Here is an 18683-nt window from a genome sequence, read left to right on the forward strand (position 1 = left end):
CAAGTCTGACCTGTTGAAGAAGTGCTCTGTTCAAAAGGACCTTGGTGTCTTGGTGGATTACAAGTCGGTCATGAGCCCACAATGTGCCTTTGTGGCCAAGAAGGTTGATGGTATCCTAGGCTGCGTTATAAAGAGCGTGGCCAAACGGTCTAGGGAGATGATCCGTCCCCTGGTGGGGAGATGATGCCCTTCCCCTGTGAGGCCAAATCTGGAGTACTGTGTCCAGTTCTGTGCTCCCCAGTTCATGGATGGGGCCAAGCTCTTTTCAGTGAAGTGAGGAAATAGAACAAGGGGCAACAGGCACTAACTGGAACCTAAGATGTTTCATACAAACGTGGAAGAACTCCTTTCCTGTGAGGGTGACATAGCACAGGAACAGGCTGCCCAGGGAGGTTGTGGAGTCTCCTCTGGAGAAATTCAAGACCTGCCTGGATGCTTTCCTGTGCAACCTGCTGTAGGGAGCCTGCTCTAGCAGGGGACTGGACATGATGATCTCCAGAGGTCCCTACCGACACTTAGAATTCTGTGATTCTGCGATAGATTTACTTTTATTCACATTTTGTTGTGTGCATGACTTTTTGAGAAACAAACAAGGTAGGAGCCTCAGCTGTAAGGTAAGCATTTTCAAATGTGATTGACAGTTAATAATTTTATAATGCATATTTTGGCATCTATGAGTTTCAAAAGCTCAAAAATTTAGCTTCCCACTGAATCTGATAGGAATCATTAGCTTAACTACTGCTTTTTTAAGCTTTAATTTGAAGCAGTGGTAAATAGCCAATAGCATCAGGCATAAGTAAAGATCATAGCATCATAGATATGCATATTTGTATTTGAAAAAATATGCTCCTATAGAGTTTAAATGCTCCAAGAGAAGAGATGCAGATAGAATGAGGCAATTCATATCAGAAACAGGGAGGCAAAAATATGACATACAAGTATCTACCCACAAGAAAATATGTGGCAGCTTTCTAGCAGCTTAGCTTTTCTTCAGTTTACGTAGTTCTAGTTCTGTGTCAGAGGTGCTCAGTGCAGAGAAATGCAAATCCTCTGCAATTGGAGATAGCCCTACTTCCACAGGGTCAAGAGGCGGGGGAAATAAGGCCAAGAAGTGGTGCTACTAGGTCCTCTCCAAAAGAGGTGGAAAAGAAAGAAGGTGTCATGAAGTTAGTATTATATATTACACAAGTTATTTTACGTGATAAGTTATATTAAGTATAAATATGTAAGTAATAATAAGTACTTATAAATAAGTTATATTATGTAATAAGTTAGTATTATACTTACCTGGCAGGGGAGACACCATGATCAGGCAGGTGGTTTTCCCGGGGCAAGGCTCATCCCTTGCGCTCTGGGTGTGCTGACCCCTGATTTCCCCAAATGCGGGAAACTCGACTGCATCATTTGTGGTAGTGGGGGACTGCATTTGCAGAGATATGATTTAGCAGAGGGTTGTTAAGAGTTATGGTACTATGGTTAGACTGTGGTTGGACTTGATGGTCTTTGAGGTCTTTTCCAACCTGGGTAATTCTGTGATTCTATGATTCTGTTACCAAAAGTCAGGGAAACCAGAAGATGAACAGTCCACAAATGGAAAGAAAGATTTCATGCTGAAGGATGTGTTAGCCTCTGTTACTACCAAATCCCACATCAGTAGAGCATTAGTATTCCTTAAGCGTTTCTAAGTAAGCTCAGTAATTATTCTCGCTATCTAATCTGTAGAGACCTTACAGTTAATCGGATAACCCAAAGGTAGAGTAAATATAAGATTACTTGTAAAAGTATTCCTTGTGTTTTGGAACTATGCCTAAAACCAGGACAAACAGCTTCCATGCCAGGGGCTCCCAGAGCCCTTCTCTGATGCATGGTCTGGAGGCTGGGAAGACAAAGGTCATATGAATAATTTGGACTCCAATCAGAAAGTGCCTTTTCAGTAAACAGGAAGACCTTTTGGCTCTGGTTCATTTGGAAAAGTTAGCCTCTCTGGAGAGATCTGGCCACATAAGTTGTACCAAGTGTGCAACTGAAAGACTTCAATGAATCTGAAATACTGAAAAGATTCTGAGTGAGTTTTTGTCAGTGCTGATTGCTGCTGTGCAACAATTATTTCTCTTGATGCATCACATAATATTATAGTTTACCAGGGGAAAAAAAAAAAAAAAAAAAAAAAAAAAAAAAAAAAAAAAAAGGTGAAAAGGAGAGAAACAGAGGAAACAATTTCAAGTAAAAAGTTTTTTTATTTTTCTTTTTAAAAAATAATTTTTAGAGTACTTTTGGCTAGAGAATTAATAGAACTCTGTATTTCTAATATCAAGCTCTATTAGAATTAGCTGATGTGCAGTTTGTATGTACCCTGTAATGAGTACAATGAATAACTGAGTGAAACGATGACCAGAAAACATTTGTACATTGTTCTCTGTGAAGTGATGGCAATTTGCCCTTCAAGTTAGGAAATGTGGAAGTCACGGTTTAAGTTGACTGTACTCATCTGTTGATAAAACTAAATCTGTTTTTAAGGTACCGTTCTTAGAATACACATAAAGGCCATTCACATTCATGTATGTGGAGAACATATCACATATGGCCAAATATGTATATAAAATATACATGCATTTCAAACGTAACACAAGTGAAATGTGGCCTGACAAGTTACAGAATGTCACATACATAGTTACTGACTAGAGCACAGTAAGCTCCCGAGAAAGATGAGAAAATCTTACATGAGGGCACAGCGCTGAGCTGTGTGAATACTAACAACCACTGTTGCAACCCTTGCATATTTAGGAAGCAGAGCTAATTGGTAGTTAGGAACAAGTGCACTGAAGAACTCTTGTAGAAAGCACAGGAATCAATGATAGTTTGTCCTTTCTGATTCCAGTTTGTTCTCCTGGGTTTTATGGACACCGGTGCAGCCAGACATGTCCACAGTGTGTACACAGCAGTGGCCCCTGCCACCATATTACTGGATTATGTGACTGTTTACCTGGATTTACTGGAGCCCTGTGTAATGAAGGTACAAGCTATAGTAAAGACTCTGTGGGATGCAAAGACCAAGCACTGTAATAATTCTAATTCTGTTTACTGAAAGTATAAGAACAAAAATGCTGCATGCAGCAGTATGGGCAGTTTATAAATGTAGAATCTTAAGAAGTTTCTAAGCTCTTTAAAATTTGATCCTTAAGTACAAAAAATACCTTTCTCCAGAACACTATACCATATTCTTATATACAGTACTTGAATGACAAGTACATGTAATGGGCTTATCAGAATTCATAACGTGTCACTGTTCTATTATACTAACTTTTCTTAATCCAAGTATAAATTGATTATTCTTGAACTAATAAAAATATATTATGTTGATTATTAAGGAATTCTAATATTGAAATTTGTTCTTAGTATGTCCCAGTGGAAGATTTGGCAAGAACTGCATTGGAATATGCACCTGCACCAATAATGGAACATGCAATCCTATCGACAGATCCTGTCAGTGTTATCCTGGGTGGATTGGTAGTGACTGCTCTCAGCGTAAGGATCAACATTTTTTCCTTTATTTTTAATTAAAGGTTTATCTGTGTAAATTAATTAATGTTTTATCTGTGTACGTTCTCTGTTTGTTGGTAAACAGATACTGCGTAAGCCAGAAATTAGGGCTCCATGGTGTATTAGAAAGAGACCCTGCAGTTTTCTGCATTCCATTTGCATGCAATTGGAGAATCCACTTGCAGCCTTCCGCTGCCCAAAGAGGAGCTGTAGAAAAAATATGCCATAATTGTCTCAGAAAGGCGCTGTGAAAAGTGGCAGTGCTCACAGGTTGTAGCAAGGGCAACTCAAACTGGATTCATGAAGAAAATTCCTTGGTTTGATTGGTCAAACACAGCAACTGCCCAGAGAGTCTCCAAAGTTCTCACCCTGGAAGAGGCTGTGAAATTCTCATTGTTGAAAGTCGTTATATGAGATTGGACTAGGTGGCGCCAGAGGTCTCTACCAACTTGACACAGTCTTTGACAAGATGAATCTTTGTTAGATAGAGGGTTCATAAGCTATCTCCTTGACTGTGTAACTATGTAGCCATATCCCAATAGTGTTGTGTACATCCTGTGGTTTATTATCCCCAGGACAGTGATATGAATATCCGTGGCATTTAAACAAACAAACAAAAGAACAAATAAACCCTAAAGCCAACAACAAACTAGCACTGCATAGACAGCTACAAGCAAGACTTTGAACAACATGCAAAAATTTCAATCAATTTTTATGAAGAAAAGGAACGGTATAGGTCCCCAATATATCAACATTTAAAAAATATTGTGCTGGAATTTCCAAGGAAGTGCGTTCCTAATAGCATGCCTCATAGGTTTATTGCATTTATGGTTTGATTCACCTAAGATAGCTGTATCTGTACCAGAACACATTTGCTGGTTATATTCTGAGAAGAGATTAGCATCTACAACTCAGTATGATACCAAAATAAATGTGGGGCCTGTACTTGTGGAAGATGGTAGCGAGACAGCTCTCTGTTTTTTATGGTAAAATAAGCAGGTACTTGGTAGAGTGTCCAAAAGAGGGCATTTAGGAGGAGAGATGTACTTAGTGGATCAATAACAAGAAAATGGTGCTAGCAGTATGCGTGGATGTGACTGTTGAGGCTGGGCTCATGGACTAAGACAGAGTATTTGCTTTGTATGGAAGCCTTTCGTTCACATGTAAAATAATAATTTCATTAATTTCTTTTGGAATTAATGACTTCTTTATAATGTCTAACCTTGCACCTGTGTGTGATTTAAGTTCTTTCTTGGCTGTCCACTAATTTCAGATGATCAAGTCATAAAATTGGTCAACAGGAATGTGTTATTCTTAGAACACTCTTTATGCTTCGTAATGTTCTGATGTGAAGAAAATTTTCTTCTCTGCCATCTCAATAGTCCTTAGCATTTTTTAGACACTTCACTATTTTAATGGCAGTATCTGATATAAAATTCATTCATCACAACATTTTCAAAACAACCAGTAAAACCGTATTGGTTGATGGAAATATATAAGCAGCACTCCAGTCATGAGTACCAGAGATCATTGTCACTTGAGACTGATTACTTGCTCTGTGTTTTTTCAGCATGCCCACCTTCTCACTGGGGACCAAACTGCATCCACACATGCAACTGCCATAATGGAGCTTACTGCAGTGCCTACGATGGAGAGTGCAAATGTACCCCAGGATGGACTGGCCTTTACTGTACACAACGTAAGTGATCCTAGTTGTCTGTTCACAGTCTTACAGGGCTACAAACCAGTGGCAGAATTTTCCTTTGGTACTTTCATACTTTGTTCCTCAGTTTCTCTACCTGCTGAACCTTTTTGACCCAGAAATGCAAGACATAATCTCTGTGGTTGCAGGGGAAGCCCCTGTAAAAGCACTGGCAGAGTGCTGTTGCATTTGGGCTCCCTTTAGAGCCTTCTTCAGAGGAAACAATATTTTGCTGCAGGCAGATATCCCAGTGGACTTGTCTGTCATTTGCACATGCAGAATGAATGGCTGACATTCAGGTGCTACCACTGCATATGCATGCTTATGGCTGCAGACCACAGCGTGGTTACTGTTAGCTATACAGGTGTTCCTCATCAGGCAGGGTGATGGCACCATGTTAACCATTTCCCTCTCCACAACCCCCCTAATAAATATTTTGACTATTGAGACCCAGCAGTTAACATAATAACATAGCAGCACAATTGCTGGCAGAAGCCATGAGAGTAGCTTCTGGCTTATCTGTGGCTGTGATAGATGTCTGCTGATTCCAGTTAGAAGCATTGCAGTCACTGAGCCTAGGTGAGTGGCACAGACTATCTGTCTGATATTTGAGAGGGAAATATTAGATATCAATAAACTCATCTTCTTTATCGTTAATAGTTATGGCTTCAGTCGGATTTATCTTCAATACAGGTACCCCTACTTTCTGCAATCTGCGCAAAACCATTTTTAACCTAAGGACTGTTTTCAATTTAGTGTCTAAATGCATGTTTTTCATTAAATCAGAACTTACCTTTTTCTGCAGAATAATTTTACAGTGGCAGGAAGGAACACATGCATTACAGCGCCATAGGGATGCAGCTCTGGAAGACATTCAGTCTTGGTTCAGTTGTCAGCTATCGTGGTTATTTTGCTTCCTGCTGGTGAATAATGATCTCTATGCAGCGATATGTCTTTGTCACATTGAAATGATATCTTTGTGAGGAGCTGTGTTACAATATGTTATTATTTTTATTCTTGTATGCTTCAACATCAGCTGTGAACACTGGATAACATGTCCAAAGGTTCATCCATCACTAAACAGACTCCCTGCTCTGGTTCATAGAGTACCTCTTTCTCCTTAAAGCATGAAGTCCTTCATGCTACCTTTTCTGATTGTCTGCTATTTTCACCATTTACAATCTCATTTTAATGTACTTGCTGCCCAACTAGTATTCTAAATCCCTTAAAACAGGATAGGTCATCATCTGCTGTGTTGACAGAGTGTCACATTGAAATGACTTTTCAATAATATAATTAATCAGAATATTCAAATTTTATTTCTGGAGCGCCTATCACTCCTTTTTTCTCTCCCCCTCCTCGTATTGCAGGATGTCCCCTTGGATTTTATGGGAAGGACTGTGCACTGACATGCCAGTGCAAGAACGGAGCCGACTGCGACCACATCAGTGGGCAGTGTACCTGCCGCACGGGATTCATGGGGAAGCACTGTGAGCAGAGTGAGTAGAAGCCCCAGTTGTCTTGATAAAAAATAGCAAACCCTGCAGCTGAACTTCTGTTGTTTTGCTGGTCTTGTGATGCAATCATTCGGCTTCAGTGGGCATTTCAACTGGGCAGGAGCTTCAGGAGTCAGACCAAGGCTTTTTCCAAATAGATAAATACCCACAGAACTGATAACTATGAAGACTGATTGTGATAGTGGTGCTTGTTTCCTTCAATTTGTAACAGTATTTGAGAGGTATTTGTACTACATTCTAGGTGCGTTGGACATAATGCTAAAATAACCCCACAGTTCTGAATGTAAAAGTAACAAATGAATCTGATTAACAGTTATTAGCATGAAGCACAATGAAAATTATTAGATGGGAAACAAAAGATAAGTAGTACCACATCAATCCTAGTGGATACAATTAATCTCTGCTGTGTGTTTTTACACTCAAATGGATTATAAAAGCATAATAAATGGTATTTTATTTTCTTACATGCATGATTCTTTACCCAAGAAAATTAAGAGTAACACCACTGACATCAGTGGTGGTATAATGTCGTGCAACATAATGTTGTGCAACATTAAAAGAATAATTGAGCTCATAAGCACAGAACTCTATCACTGTAACTCTAGCTAATGTTACAGAGTGAGTGGTGTTCCAGTATTTCATGCATTACTGCAGTGAAAAGCAACACATTCAACACAAGGTCCTACATACATTTAATTACTGTTTTGAAGGTTTAAACTTGCGTTTGGCATCAGCACTGTGCACAGGACTTTTTGATAGGTGAAGTTCTAGTCTTGTTTTTTGGAATGTAACCAAGTGAAAGAGGAGGTATATTGAACATGAAATTACACTTTTATCTGCCTTTATCAAGACTGCAAGATGGTTATCTGGCATCTGTTATCCCCATGAATTATTATAAACCAGGAATGCATAAAAGATGAGTTAGATTATCTTAAAAAGACAAATGAATTAATGCATTTAAAAGATTCCTGAGAGACTGAGAAAACTGTGTCTCAGGAGGAGGAATACCACCCTTCTTCAAACCATCAGTACTACACTAATACAACAGTCTGCCCCATAACAGAGATGGGTGTAAAAAATAAGTAATTATTAGCAGTGTATGATAATTTAAATGCAGTTTTTTTCTCCCTCTAACTGTGCGCATATGTACACATGCACACAGATATGCAGACAGTTCCTCTTAAGAAAATCGTTTCAGTGTAAGTGTACCACATATCCTAAATAATAAGAGATTGCCATCTGCTGGCCATGTACACAAACATGGTCAGAGAGAAGCGACGGGTAGCAGGTACGGTGCTGTAGGTCTGTAATACTGAAACATTTCAGAAGCGCTAACTGCATCTGCTTTTTCTTCTCACTTGTGTTGTCTCCTTTTGTACAGAATGCCCTCAAGGTACCTACGGGTATGGATGTCGGCAGATATGTGACTGTCTGAACAACTCAACCTGCGACCACATCACAGGAACGTGTTACTGTAGCCCAGGCTGGAAAGGGGCCAGGTGTGATCAAGGTAGAGCCTAGATGCAGTCAAGTTATTATAAGTGTTTGCTGTAAAACATAGTCAACCCATTACATGTCATTTATGTATCAGCCATTAAATTATTTTTATGTGTTTAATATGTAGCCTGTTATTGAACGATACGTATATTCAATAGATTTGTAAGTATTAGATGCCTCGGTGATAATTTATTGGATCAAAGCACTCAAGTGCAGATTGCATGAAATGTTTTATACTGCTGCACTGTACAAAGCTGCTGATAGGGCATATATTTACTCTGTACTTCTGCCTACAAGATGTTCTCATTTTTCAGCTCTTTGTATGAATCACAGAGTCATAGCAATGACTTGGGTTGGATGGGATCCCAAGGATCCTCAAGTTCCAGCTCCTCTGTCACAGGCAAGATTGACAGCTGCTAGATCATCTACTAGACAAGGCTGACCTGGGCCCCATCCAAACTGGCCTTAAACACTTCCAGGGATGGGGCATCCCCAGCTTGTCTGGACAGCCTGGTCCAGCACCTCACCACTCTCTCAGTAAAAAACTTCCCCCTGATATCTGATCTAAACCTCCCTTCCTTTAGTTTAAAACCATTCCCCCTTGTCCTGTCAGTATCAACCCATGTAAAAAGCTGACTTCCCTCATGTTTATAAACTCCTTTTAAATATTTGAAGGCCAAAATAAGATCTCTCCACGAACTTCCCTGGGCTGAGCAAGCCCAGTTCATTCACCCTGTCTTCAAAGGATAGGTATTCTTGCCCTTGGATCATCTCTGTGGTCCTCCTCTGGATCCTCCCCAAAAAGAAGATTAATGCTTTTCCTGAAGGCTAAGGTTGCTTTTGCATTGTTTTTGGATGTGGTTCTTCTTTGGCATTACAAAATACAGTTAAAATGATCAGGTACAGAAGTGAAATGACATCTTCTGCTCCTGACACATAACCCTCCGAATTTATGCAATATATTTTCATCTCTTTTTGTATTTCAGCTGGCGTAATTATAGTGGGAAACCTGAACAGTTTAAGCCGTACCAGTACTGCCATTCCTGCGGACTCTTACCAGATTGGGGCTATAGCAGGCATCATCATTCTTGTCCTGATTGTGCTGTTCCTGCTAGTGCTGTTCATCATTTACAGACAGAAGCAAAAAGGGAAAGAAACAAACATGCCTGCTGTGACTTATACTCCTGCGATGAGGGTCATCAATGCAGATTACACCATTTCAGGTAAGTGAGATTTGAAATAGGTTTTTCCCTCTGTCTCTTGACTTTGAGTTTTCATCCACGTTCTGAAGGAGTTCAGATCTGCTCTTAAAAGGGCTTCAATATGCATCTCATCTTTTTGTGTCAGTGAAGGCTGCACTGAGCAGGAAAATACTTGTTCCCAGAGTGTGTCTGAAAGTCTGTTTTGGAAGACTACCTAGAAAGACAGACTGGGGAGCATTTCCTTCTTAGGGAAGGAGACTGCTACTCAGTGTCCCCTATGGCCCTTTGCCAGCAGAGCAGCGCCTAGGATGACATGCTGCTGGTAGATCACAACACTGGAATACTGGATTGCAGTGGTAGGCTGGTGAGACCTTCCTGCTGCTGCCAGAGATGGGGTTCAGAGCCCAGCCCAGCATCTGCAGACAGTTAATTTGTTGTGTATTATAGTCTTTTAATCTGTGCATTTAGTACTAGAAAAGCTGGCATACATAGGTAAAAGAGGTTAATTGCTGAATGAAGGACCAAGAGACCATATACCTTGCTTTACTGTACAGTGTTTTTCTATGTTAACCAGTGGAAGTATAGGTTTTACTGCTTCTCTGTGCATAGCTTTAAACTGCCTTGGAAAGTGTGGTAAAATATGGCTTCTGCTAAGACATTAAATTTGATGCCGATGACTAGAAATATGGAAAGACTGCTGTAGCTAGCTGTGGTTCTCTAAAGAGGCAGAGAACAGAGCGCTCAAGTTCGAGGCAGATGAAGGGAAGGAGCAATGCTTCTGAAACAGAACAGTTGTTTTCAAGCTATCAAAGTCCACGTAAGTTGGCATTAAATAGGTAAATGAAAATGCAGGCAGTGCAGTCTTTTGCAAACAACTGTAAAGGAAACTGGCAGGCAGAGATGCCAGTAGAAGCAGCTATCAGAGAAGAGAAGGATGTACCACCATAGGTAATGGTGCAGTATAAGCACAAAAAACCCAACTTGCTGTAAAGTCTAAGGTAAAAGTGTCCATAATTAGGACAGTGCCATAGTTACAGTTGAAAAGGAAAGACGGGTGAACTCTTAATATCTGAGAATGCTCTTTGGGGAAGGAAGGACACAGCTAGTCACTTACTGCTCTGTATCTAATTTATTCAGAGGTATGCCAAAATTTTATTCAAGAAATGCTAGACTAGTTTCTGAAATCAGTGCAGCACTATGAAGAAGAAGAAAGATACGACACATTATTTTAAGTTATTCATTTTTCTTTCTTTTCCTTTTCAGAAACCATCCCTCACAGCAATGGTGGAAACGCTAACAGTCACTATTTCTCTAACCCCAGTTATCATACTCTAACACAGTGCACTACACCACCTCATGTCAACAACATGGACAGGCTGACCCTGGCGAAGGTAAAGGAGAAAAATCTAAAAGCTTCTTTGTGGGTTAGCCACTGAATTATGTTACTGCATTTCTTGTGTCTCTCATTGGATTTATTTTACTTTCCTTGATTATCACCTGGTGGGATTCAGAAGCCCTCACGTTAGTTTCAGGTTCCATCATCTATCTTTCTTTGAAATAGGCAAAAAACAATCAGCTATTTGTGAACCTTAAAAATGTGGAACCTGGAAAGCGAGGCACCGTCATGGACTACACTGGTACACTGCCTGCTGATTGGAAACACGGTGGCTATCTCAATGAGCTTGGTAAGAAAAAAAAAAAAAAAAAGAAGAGAAAATGTTGGTATGGAATAGAAAGCAGAAATTTTCTTCAATGTAGGAAGTGTTCTTCAGCCTCTGAGTACCAGAATGGTTCATTTGTGACACTAGTAAATCCTGTTTGTTACGCCAGGCTTGTCAGATTATGTGAAGTTCAGGGTTATGGATTTGTCCATCCTTTAAGCAATACCTTCACAGACGAAAAAAATTACACAGGAAGGTGTAACTGTACTAGCACACTAAGCTATGCTCAACCTACTGCAGTGTACCATCAGTAATATACCGAGGACTGGAGGACTGGGTGAGCGCTGGTATTGTGTCTGCTTTCTACCTGTACAGATGAGATGACTTGGGTAACTGCTGGCTGGTGACCAGAACATCAGTCTTAGCAAAAACAGCTAAAATGAGAAGTAGTTAGTAAAATATGGGATAGGAATACAATTTGTGGTTTAAAGATTTCTCAAATAGCGTAATTCTGTTCTTCAGAATTATTTGTTTTGCTTATAGAGATACTCTGTAGGTAATTTGGGACTTGTGAACTTTCTAGCATAGAAAAGAAGTCTCTGAATGGATTAACAACCGGTTGTCAGATCCAGCCCTAGACACTACAAGTTCAGGCCATTCCCACAGGTCAAGGAACTGTAACAAGGTGACCTTGGATAATGCAGTGGACCTTGGAATCACAATACTGAAAACTGGGGTGAAACTTCTGTGCTCTGAGGGTTTCAGGACAAGATGGAGTGTTACTGCGGTAGATACGGTAAACCAAGACAAAAAATATGCTTTAATCAAACAGGAATTATTAGGTTCACTGAGGAGTAGCTGCACAAAATGTCATGGCCTGTGTCATACGTGATGTCAGAGTAGATAATTTAAAAGTCTCTTGTGACCTTCCTTATTCAGGGAACTACTGAAAGCATGCAAGCATGCTTTGCAACAATGCTTTTGTAACCAAAGCTGTAGAAGCTGTTATATAATCACTTTTATTTTACTTTAAATCTGTTATGTTTTTTATATCATTTTCCCCAGGTGCTTTTGGACTTGACAGGGGGTATTTGGGAAAATCTCTGAAAGGTGAGGTTTTTTCCTGATGCTTCTAGATGAAACGACGTTGATATTCAATTAACTCTTCTAAATTGTCTTTGGTTACAAGCCTGCAGTACCATAGTCTTCATGTTTACTGCAGGCATTTGGAAAGCTTATCAAAGTACAGCACAGAGGGGAATTAAAAGCTTAGTAAATTCAGGGCTGTAATTATTATTTTCATCTTTCAAGTTATCCAGTTTTCTCTTCAGATTTTAAGTGGGAATATATTAGTTTGCATCACTTCTTGTTACATGGTTAAGATGTGACAAGAGTGACTAGAATTTCTGGATATCCAAACAAGGAAAAAAGTGTAACCAAATAAATACGCAGAAAAGAGCATCTTACAGGACAAATAAGCTCAAGGAGTGCTTAATTAAACATCGTTGTGATATACAGATGTTATACATATTCTGTTGTTTTGCAGGACTCAGGGAAGCCTAATTTAACTTCACATAAATGAGGCACAAGTTAATGAGCACATATCATCTGACAGGCTTAGCTTTAAATTGAAGTTGCTCAGACATTTTGCTGATAGCAAGATTAAGCCCATGAAAGAGTGGAACAGTAGAGATATTTTCACTAATTGCTTTATAAAGATTTTAGAGTGTTCTGTCTGGTTTCAATTTAAATACTTGTTTATAAGTGACTTTTTAAAACTTGGAATAGAAGAACATCTGTGCAGTGGCAGATCTTTGTAACAGTGAAAATGCATTTTGCTCTGCTTAATAGCAAAATCTATCCCATGTAGAGTGTTTGCGAGAATAGTATGTTCTTCTTCTTTCAGATCTAGTTAAGAATTCAGAATACAATTTAAGCAATTGCTCCTTAAGTAGCTCTGAAAACCCATATGCTACTATAAAAGACCCACCAGCTCTTGTACCAAAAAGTTCAGAATGTGGATATGTTGAAATGAAGTCACCAGCGCGCAGGGACTCCCCGTATGCTGAGATCGCCAGCTCTGCTTCAGCCAATAAGAACGTTTATGAAGTTGGTAAGTAGGAAATCTGCTTTCAGATTTTGAAGGTTTAAAATAGGGAGCACAGGACACTTTTCCTTCCAGTAAGCTTAAGGGAGACATATGAGAAAACACTCACACAAAAAAAGATGGCTATCCAGTTCTGTTTTCTGCTCAAAAACTGTAACAACAGACTCATAAGTGATGTAATTCACATGACCACCATTTGAAGTATCGTCGGCTCTGTTCTATAACCTAGACCTACATCTGATTTTTCTTAGTTTGAATGCTTTTCTGTAAAGAACAGCAGAACATATGCCTAACATTTAACTGCAATATAATTCAGCCCTGGATTAGGCTGGTAAATACTGAATACAGCTTGATTAAGCGTAAGGGAAGGAGGAAAAGGTCTGTTCCATGCTCTTGGTAAGAAAAATAAAGCATATTCATCCACAGAAGTGGTATTTTACTAATATGGGTTCCAGGTAGTTGCTGTGTTACTGATGCTGAAGAAAATTTTGGAGTTTTGTTATAACAGTATAACAGTTGTTATCATAATGATTTTGCAACTGGAACGATGTATATGTCACACACTGTAAGACACCACTGACCATTTCTGTCCCCAGCTAGAGATTATTCTGAAATCCAGCAACATCTTCACTGCACTGATAAGGATTTTTATAAGATCTGGGTTATAATCCCTGTATTTTTGTTTTGTTTTTTTGTTTGTCCACACACAAATATCAGAAGTTGTCGTAAATTTACTCATAGTGGGGCTCTGATGCAAGCTTGGAGGTGTTTAGTGCAAAGCTAAACGATTCTAATACCAACTTTTGTTTTAGTACCTTCAGTTCAGTGCACAGCATGACAAAGAATCTTTACACTGAAGCAGAAAGAAAAGAGCATTTTATAACACAAACTAAAATGAATTGCAGTATCTTCTGTTTGCCATTTCTGACACTGTGTGTGTGTGCTCTCTTTTATCACAGAACCAACAGTGAGCGTTGTCCAAGGAGCATTCAGCAGCAGTGGACGTTTCAGCCAGGATCCCTATGACCTTCCAAAAAACAGCCACATTCCGTGTCACTATGACTTGCTACCAGTTCGAGACAGCCCCACATCCTCTACAAAGGAGGTTGGCAGCGAATGACTCCAAATGCTGAGGTGTAGCACAGTGGGACTCTCAGTGGGACAAGTGGTATAGTTGTGCTCCTTCCTTAGTTTACAAACGTATTTGGTTCCTAATCTGTCCATCAGGAAATTGTCTTACATCAAAAAGGAATCTCAACATGAGGTTTGTATCACGTATAGAAGTGGCACATGGACAGATGCCACACTTGGGAGACCCTGATTGTTCTTCTTTTGGTGGCAGTTAATTTTACAGAAGCAAGTATGCAACACATTTATACTGTAATACACAGGAGTGAAAATCTTAGTTTGTAGATCAGTTTTGATAACAGATCCCACTTCAGCTACTTTGAATATGGACTTCATATTTGTCATGTTTCAAATACTCCCAGGACAGCATAATTTACCAAATGCCACTTCATACAGGTTATTAGATATGTGGAACAAAAGACGTATTGCCAAATTTTACCTTTCATTCTGCTCTTTGGTCAAGATATACATAGTAAGAAACGAGAGCAGAAAAAGAATGCACAATGCTGCAGTTGTTTGGGAAGTCCATCATTGGACTTTTTTGTCCATTAATGTTGATGGGAAAACTTTGTTTGAAGCTTACAAGATGATAACAGCATTGCATACATCAATATTATATAATGCCTCAAGATCACTGGGTACTCCAGACCCAGCACCAGTCCTCAAAATATATTTGCTACACTTCATCTCCATATGTCGCTGTTCTGACCACTATTTCTGCCAAACGCAATTAATAATCCATAACATATCAGAAATTATTTCATAAAGTATGTAAATTAAATCAGTTTATTTTTGTCAGTGTGGACTGAGTGTGTAAGGAGTGGAAAAAGGTGATGATTTATGTAAACCTGACCTGCAAGGAAAGGTTTACGTTTTATAAACAGGTAGTAATAATTACTGTAATATAGTAGGGTAAAAACAGTAAAACGTTGTGATTTTTTTTTCTTTCTTAGGAGTAACTAAGCAATCTCTGTGCATACTTGTTAAAAGGCACCTTTTTTTTTATAGCTGATGTATGGAAAAAACATGCTTAAGCTGGTCTTTTGCATTGCTAATAACATGACACATGTACCCTCATTCTTCATTAACTTCTGTCTCTATTTTTAAGCTGTATGTATGCGTTCCTAGTGATCTAGCTTGTAATTCCAGAAGTATTCTACTGTGTGTCCATTTTTTTTTTCCTCGCATTTTTGCCAAGTGGCCTTTATTTTGTCTGGTTAAAGAGTCCTCTGGGCAGAGGAAGAGGATAAAATAAGGGTAATGTCATGCTGATTCTCCAAGAGGCTGTTAGCAATTATGTAATAGATTACGAATTGATTTAATTGGAAAAATAAAATATCAAGGTGCTTTCATTGGGGATAATTATAAGAATGCAAAAAAAGTGAAAGATGAGACTTCTCTCTTTGAAGTTTAGATTACTCTGTTGACTATGTGGATGGAGGCCAACGTTCCAGAAGACTCCTTTCTCTGTGACCTACACAATTCATCAGATTTACCAGCGTATCCATCCACTGAAACAAAAACTCTTTTAACATTTTTGGCAGTTTGAAAATAGAATGCTCTTGATTTTCTAGTTGATACAGACTAGACATTTTCTTTCAGTGGAAAGATACCTTTAGAAACCTAAAAATCATATTCTCAGCTATAGAAGTATTATTTCTAGCCGGTGTTATTTTCTAGTTTGCAGTGATGCCATCAGCTAATGTGCTGGTCACATAACCCCAGCAGTCTCCACCCTCCCTTGCTTCTAGCTCTGCAGTTTGTTGTAAGGATTTTTCTCCATGGATTGGTGCTTCCCTTGGGAGAAGAATGTAGGTGGTTGCATCATATGACATACAGTGGGAAGCATAAAGTCCTTCTAGTCTTCTTTCTGCACTGGGGCCACATTTTGGCATGTGAGACCTGTGATGTGAACAGGAGTTGATAGATTAAGAGTAAAAACAACTTTTGGAAATGTTTTTTGAAAAAGACCCTCTGATTTGAAGTGGAAAAAAATTCTTTTATCTCACCAATTCTTGTATTTGTTGTCAGTTATCAAAGTATTGATAAGTGATAACTCTGCATTCAAGATGATGTTGCAAGTGTTCTCCAGACTGAGAAAGTATATGCCTGTTTGCAGTGCCCCTTAATGTTTCTGCTTCTTACTGACTATATGCACTGTTTTTCAACTCCTTGCACATTGCTGGTCCTTGCCAGCACAAAGATTAAATGCAAGGTTTCAAAAGCCAGTTACCATTTAATCCCTCCATATTGACTGGATTTGTGTGCGTGTCGGCACGTGTGGCACTACTGGTACATACACGTGTTTGTACTGTGGGAAACAGACTTTAAAATAGAATGATTTTGAAGCCATGAATAGAAAATGCTGTGTTTGGCGACTGTGAGCTCACAGAAATTAATTTTCTTACTCTGTGTAAAATTTGGAGACCCTTAGATAGATAAATTCTCATCATATAAACAGTTGGTTTTTTTCATGTGCAACAGTGAGTAGCTCAATACATGATTTTTGATGTTTGAAAATTTCCAGTACGTCACGTATCCTCGAGTGATATACTGAGCCAAACATTCATGAGAAGAGATGAATTTCTGATAATACTGCCTTTGGCATACGTTCTAAATATACACATAGTCAAAAACAGCCTTTCTGTATGTGGGTAAAACTCCTGCTGTGGCATCAGCTTAAGCTGATAGAGCTGTATTTGCAGTGACTCTAGATCAGGTAAATGACTCGTTAATTTAATTCATCAGATGATACTCGGCAGATGCAGAAAAGAGGATTACCAGCAAGGGTAATACATTTCTACTAAATTGCTATCTATGTAGCATTCATTTGAAAGGAAAAAAACAAAAAACAAAACAGAAGGAAACACATGCAACTTATGTTAACAGTCCTGTCTCCTTTTCTAGTGTTAGGGATTGCTCCAGAGTGCATGCTGCTGTCAATGTAATGGGGATTCACAACTCAGTCCTTCTGATTATCATGGTCCCCTTTGCAGACTCAGCTGCACTCTTTAAAAAACCTAAATACATTTGAACACCTATGCTATATTTGAACACCTATACTATATTCTGGTGGGAACTTAATGAGGAAGTTGATATAATAATTTTGCAAATACTGACTACACAGAGAATTGGCTTCAACCACAGGTAAGAGTGGAAAGAGATGCATTATCTCTACATGTTCACATTGTAAGAGTGAGAACTACAGCACTGAAAATGGAGGTGGCTCACCTCTACAAACTGATTTACTGGTTGAATAAGGTGCAAAGTTCTGCACAAGGTTAATAGCTGATTTTAAAGCGTGTAGAAGTATAAACATTAGGTTTTAAGTAGTAAAGGTGTGTTAATTCTAGTCACTTAGAAACACGGTGAACCTCAATGGCTTTTTACTTCATCAAAAACTGTTAGTCTCAACACACTGTTACACACAAATGTTGTCCTCATCTTTCTCTACCCAGAGAATTCTCATTAGTTTTAATTGGAGATGCATATGCAGATTACAGAGGAACAAAGATGGTGTTGTACTTTCTGCTGAGACAATCTGCAAAATCAAGTTCATACTGAAATTAAATAAAGAATTAGAAGTGGGGATGCGCTATTTAAAATACATCGAGTTTTCAAAGTACTGTGAATATAACTGGATATTTTAATTAGGTATTTCCAAATTGTAATTCTTACACCGAAGCTCTAAAATCCAGACTGACGAATACAGAGCTAATTTTGACAAAAATGCTTTATATTAAAGACTGTATATATAGTAGTTTAAATGACTGAAAACAAATGTGTGCATGTTTCTTAATTACTGTATAGAAAATCCGTTTTTGGTACACTTAAAGTAGTGCTAGAGCACTGAACCTAACCCTTCTATTTTCAGTTTTTTAGCCCACAAGACTTCACTTTGAGAAGACTGAACTGTAATATATTTTTAAAGAATACCTATTGAGTATGTCTGGCTTCTTTTTCTTAGTTGTAACAACAACAACATAAAAAGTGTTTTGTTGTTAAAATATATCTATTTTCCAAAGATGACTGATGTTCATCATTTTGCCCTTCACTACCATTTATTTCACTTCACATATTTGTAGGTTGACATAATAAAGTTTCTAATGAAAGATGGAAAATGGTTGTTTTTTTCCTTTTCTTTTTTTCTTTAGGATGGCTCTTAAATTGAACGGGAAACGATGTTATCTTTGCAGAGCAGCAAGGCTGATTTTGGATTTTAAACCACTGAGCTTTTCTAACTGTTCATACAGAAATTAATTCATAGAATCATAGAATGGCCTGCATTGAAAAGGACCACACTGGTCATCCATTTTCAACCCCACTGCC

At 38.7% G+C, this 18683-nt stretch overlaps 1 protein-coding gene and 1 non-coding gene across 4 annotated transcripts in view; both read left to right on the forward strand.

The window, feature by feature from the left end:
* MEGF10 (multiple EGF like domains 10) overlaps nt 1–18475 on the forward strand; it is a 95405-nt gene extending 76930 nt beyond the window's left edge. For all 3 annotated transcript variants that reach the window (XM_072359551.1, XM_072359549.1, XM_072359550.1), the window contains exons 15-25: nt 2879–3013; nt 3397–3525; nt 5111–5239; nt 6613–6741; nt 8141–8269; nt 9243–9479; nt 10722–10849; nt 11020–11143; nt 12185–12229; nt 13026–13232; nt 14186–18475. In XM_072359551.1, the coding sequence (XP_072215652.1) occupies nt 2879–3013; nt 3397–3525; nt 5111–5239; nt 6613–6741; nt 8141–8269; nt 9243–9479; nt 10722–10849; nt 11020–11143; nt 12185–12229; nt 13026–13232; nt 14186–14346 (1553 nt within the window). In that variant the 3' untranslated portion in view covers nt 14347–18475. The remainder of the gene's footprint in view (nt 1–2878; nt 3014–3396; nt 3526–5110; nt 5240–6612; nt 6742–8140; nt 8270–9242; nt 9480–10721; nt 10850–11019; nt 11144–12184; nt 12230–13025; nt 13233–14185) is intronic.
* Nucleotides 1280–1439, forward strand: LOC140264696 (U1 spliceosomal RNA). The gene has a single exon (XR_011906084.1). It is a non-coding gene; the product is annotated as a U1 spliceosomal RNA (small nuclear RNA).
* Nucleotides 18476–18683: the final 208 nt, after the last annotated feature.

This window comes from Excalfactoria chinensis, chromosome Z, assembly GCF_039878825.1.
Source record: "Excalfactoria chinensis isolate bCotChi1 chromosome Z, bCotChi1.hap2, whole genome shotgun sequence".
Lineage (NCBI taxonomy): Eukaryota > Metazoa > Chordata > Aves > Galliformes > Phasianidae > Excalfactoria > Excalfactoria chinensis.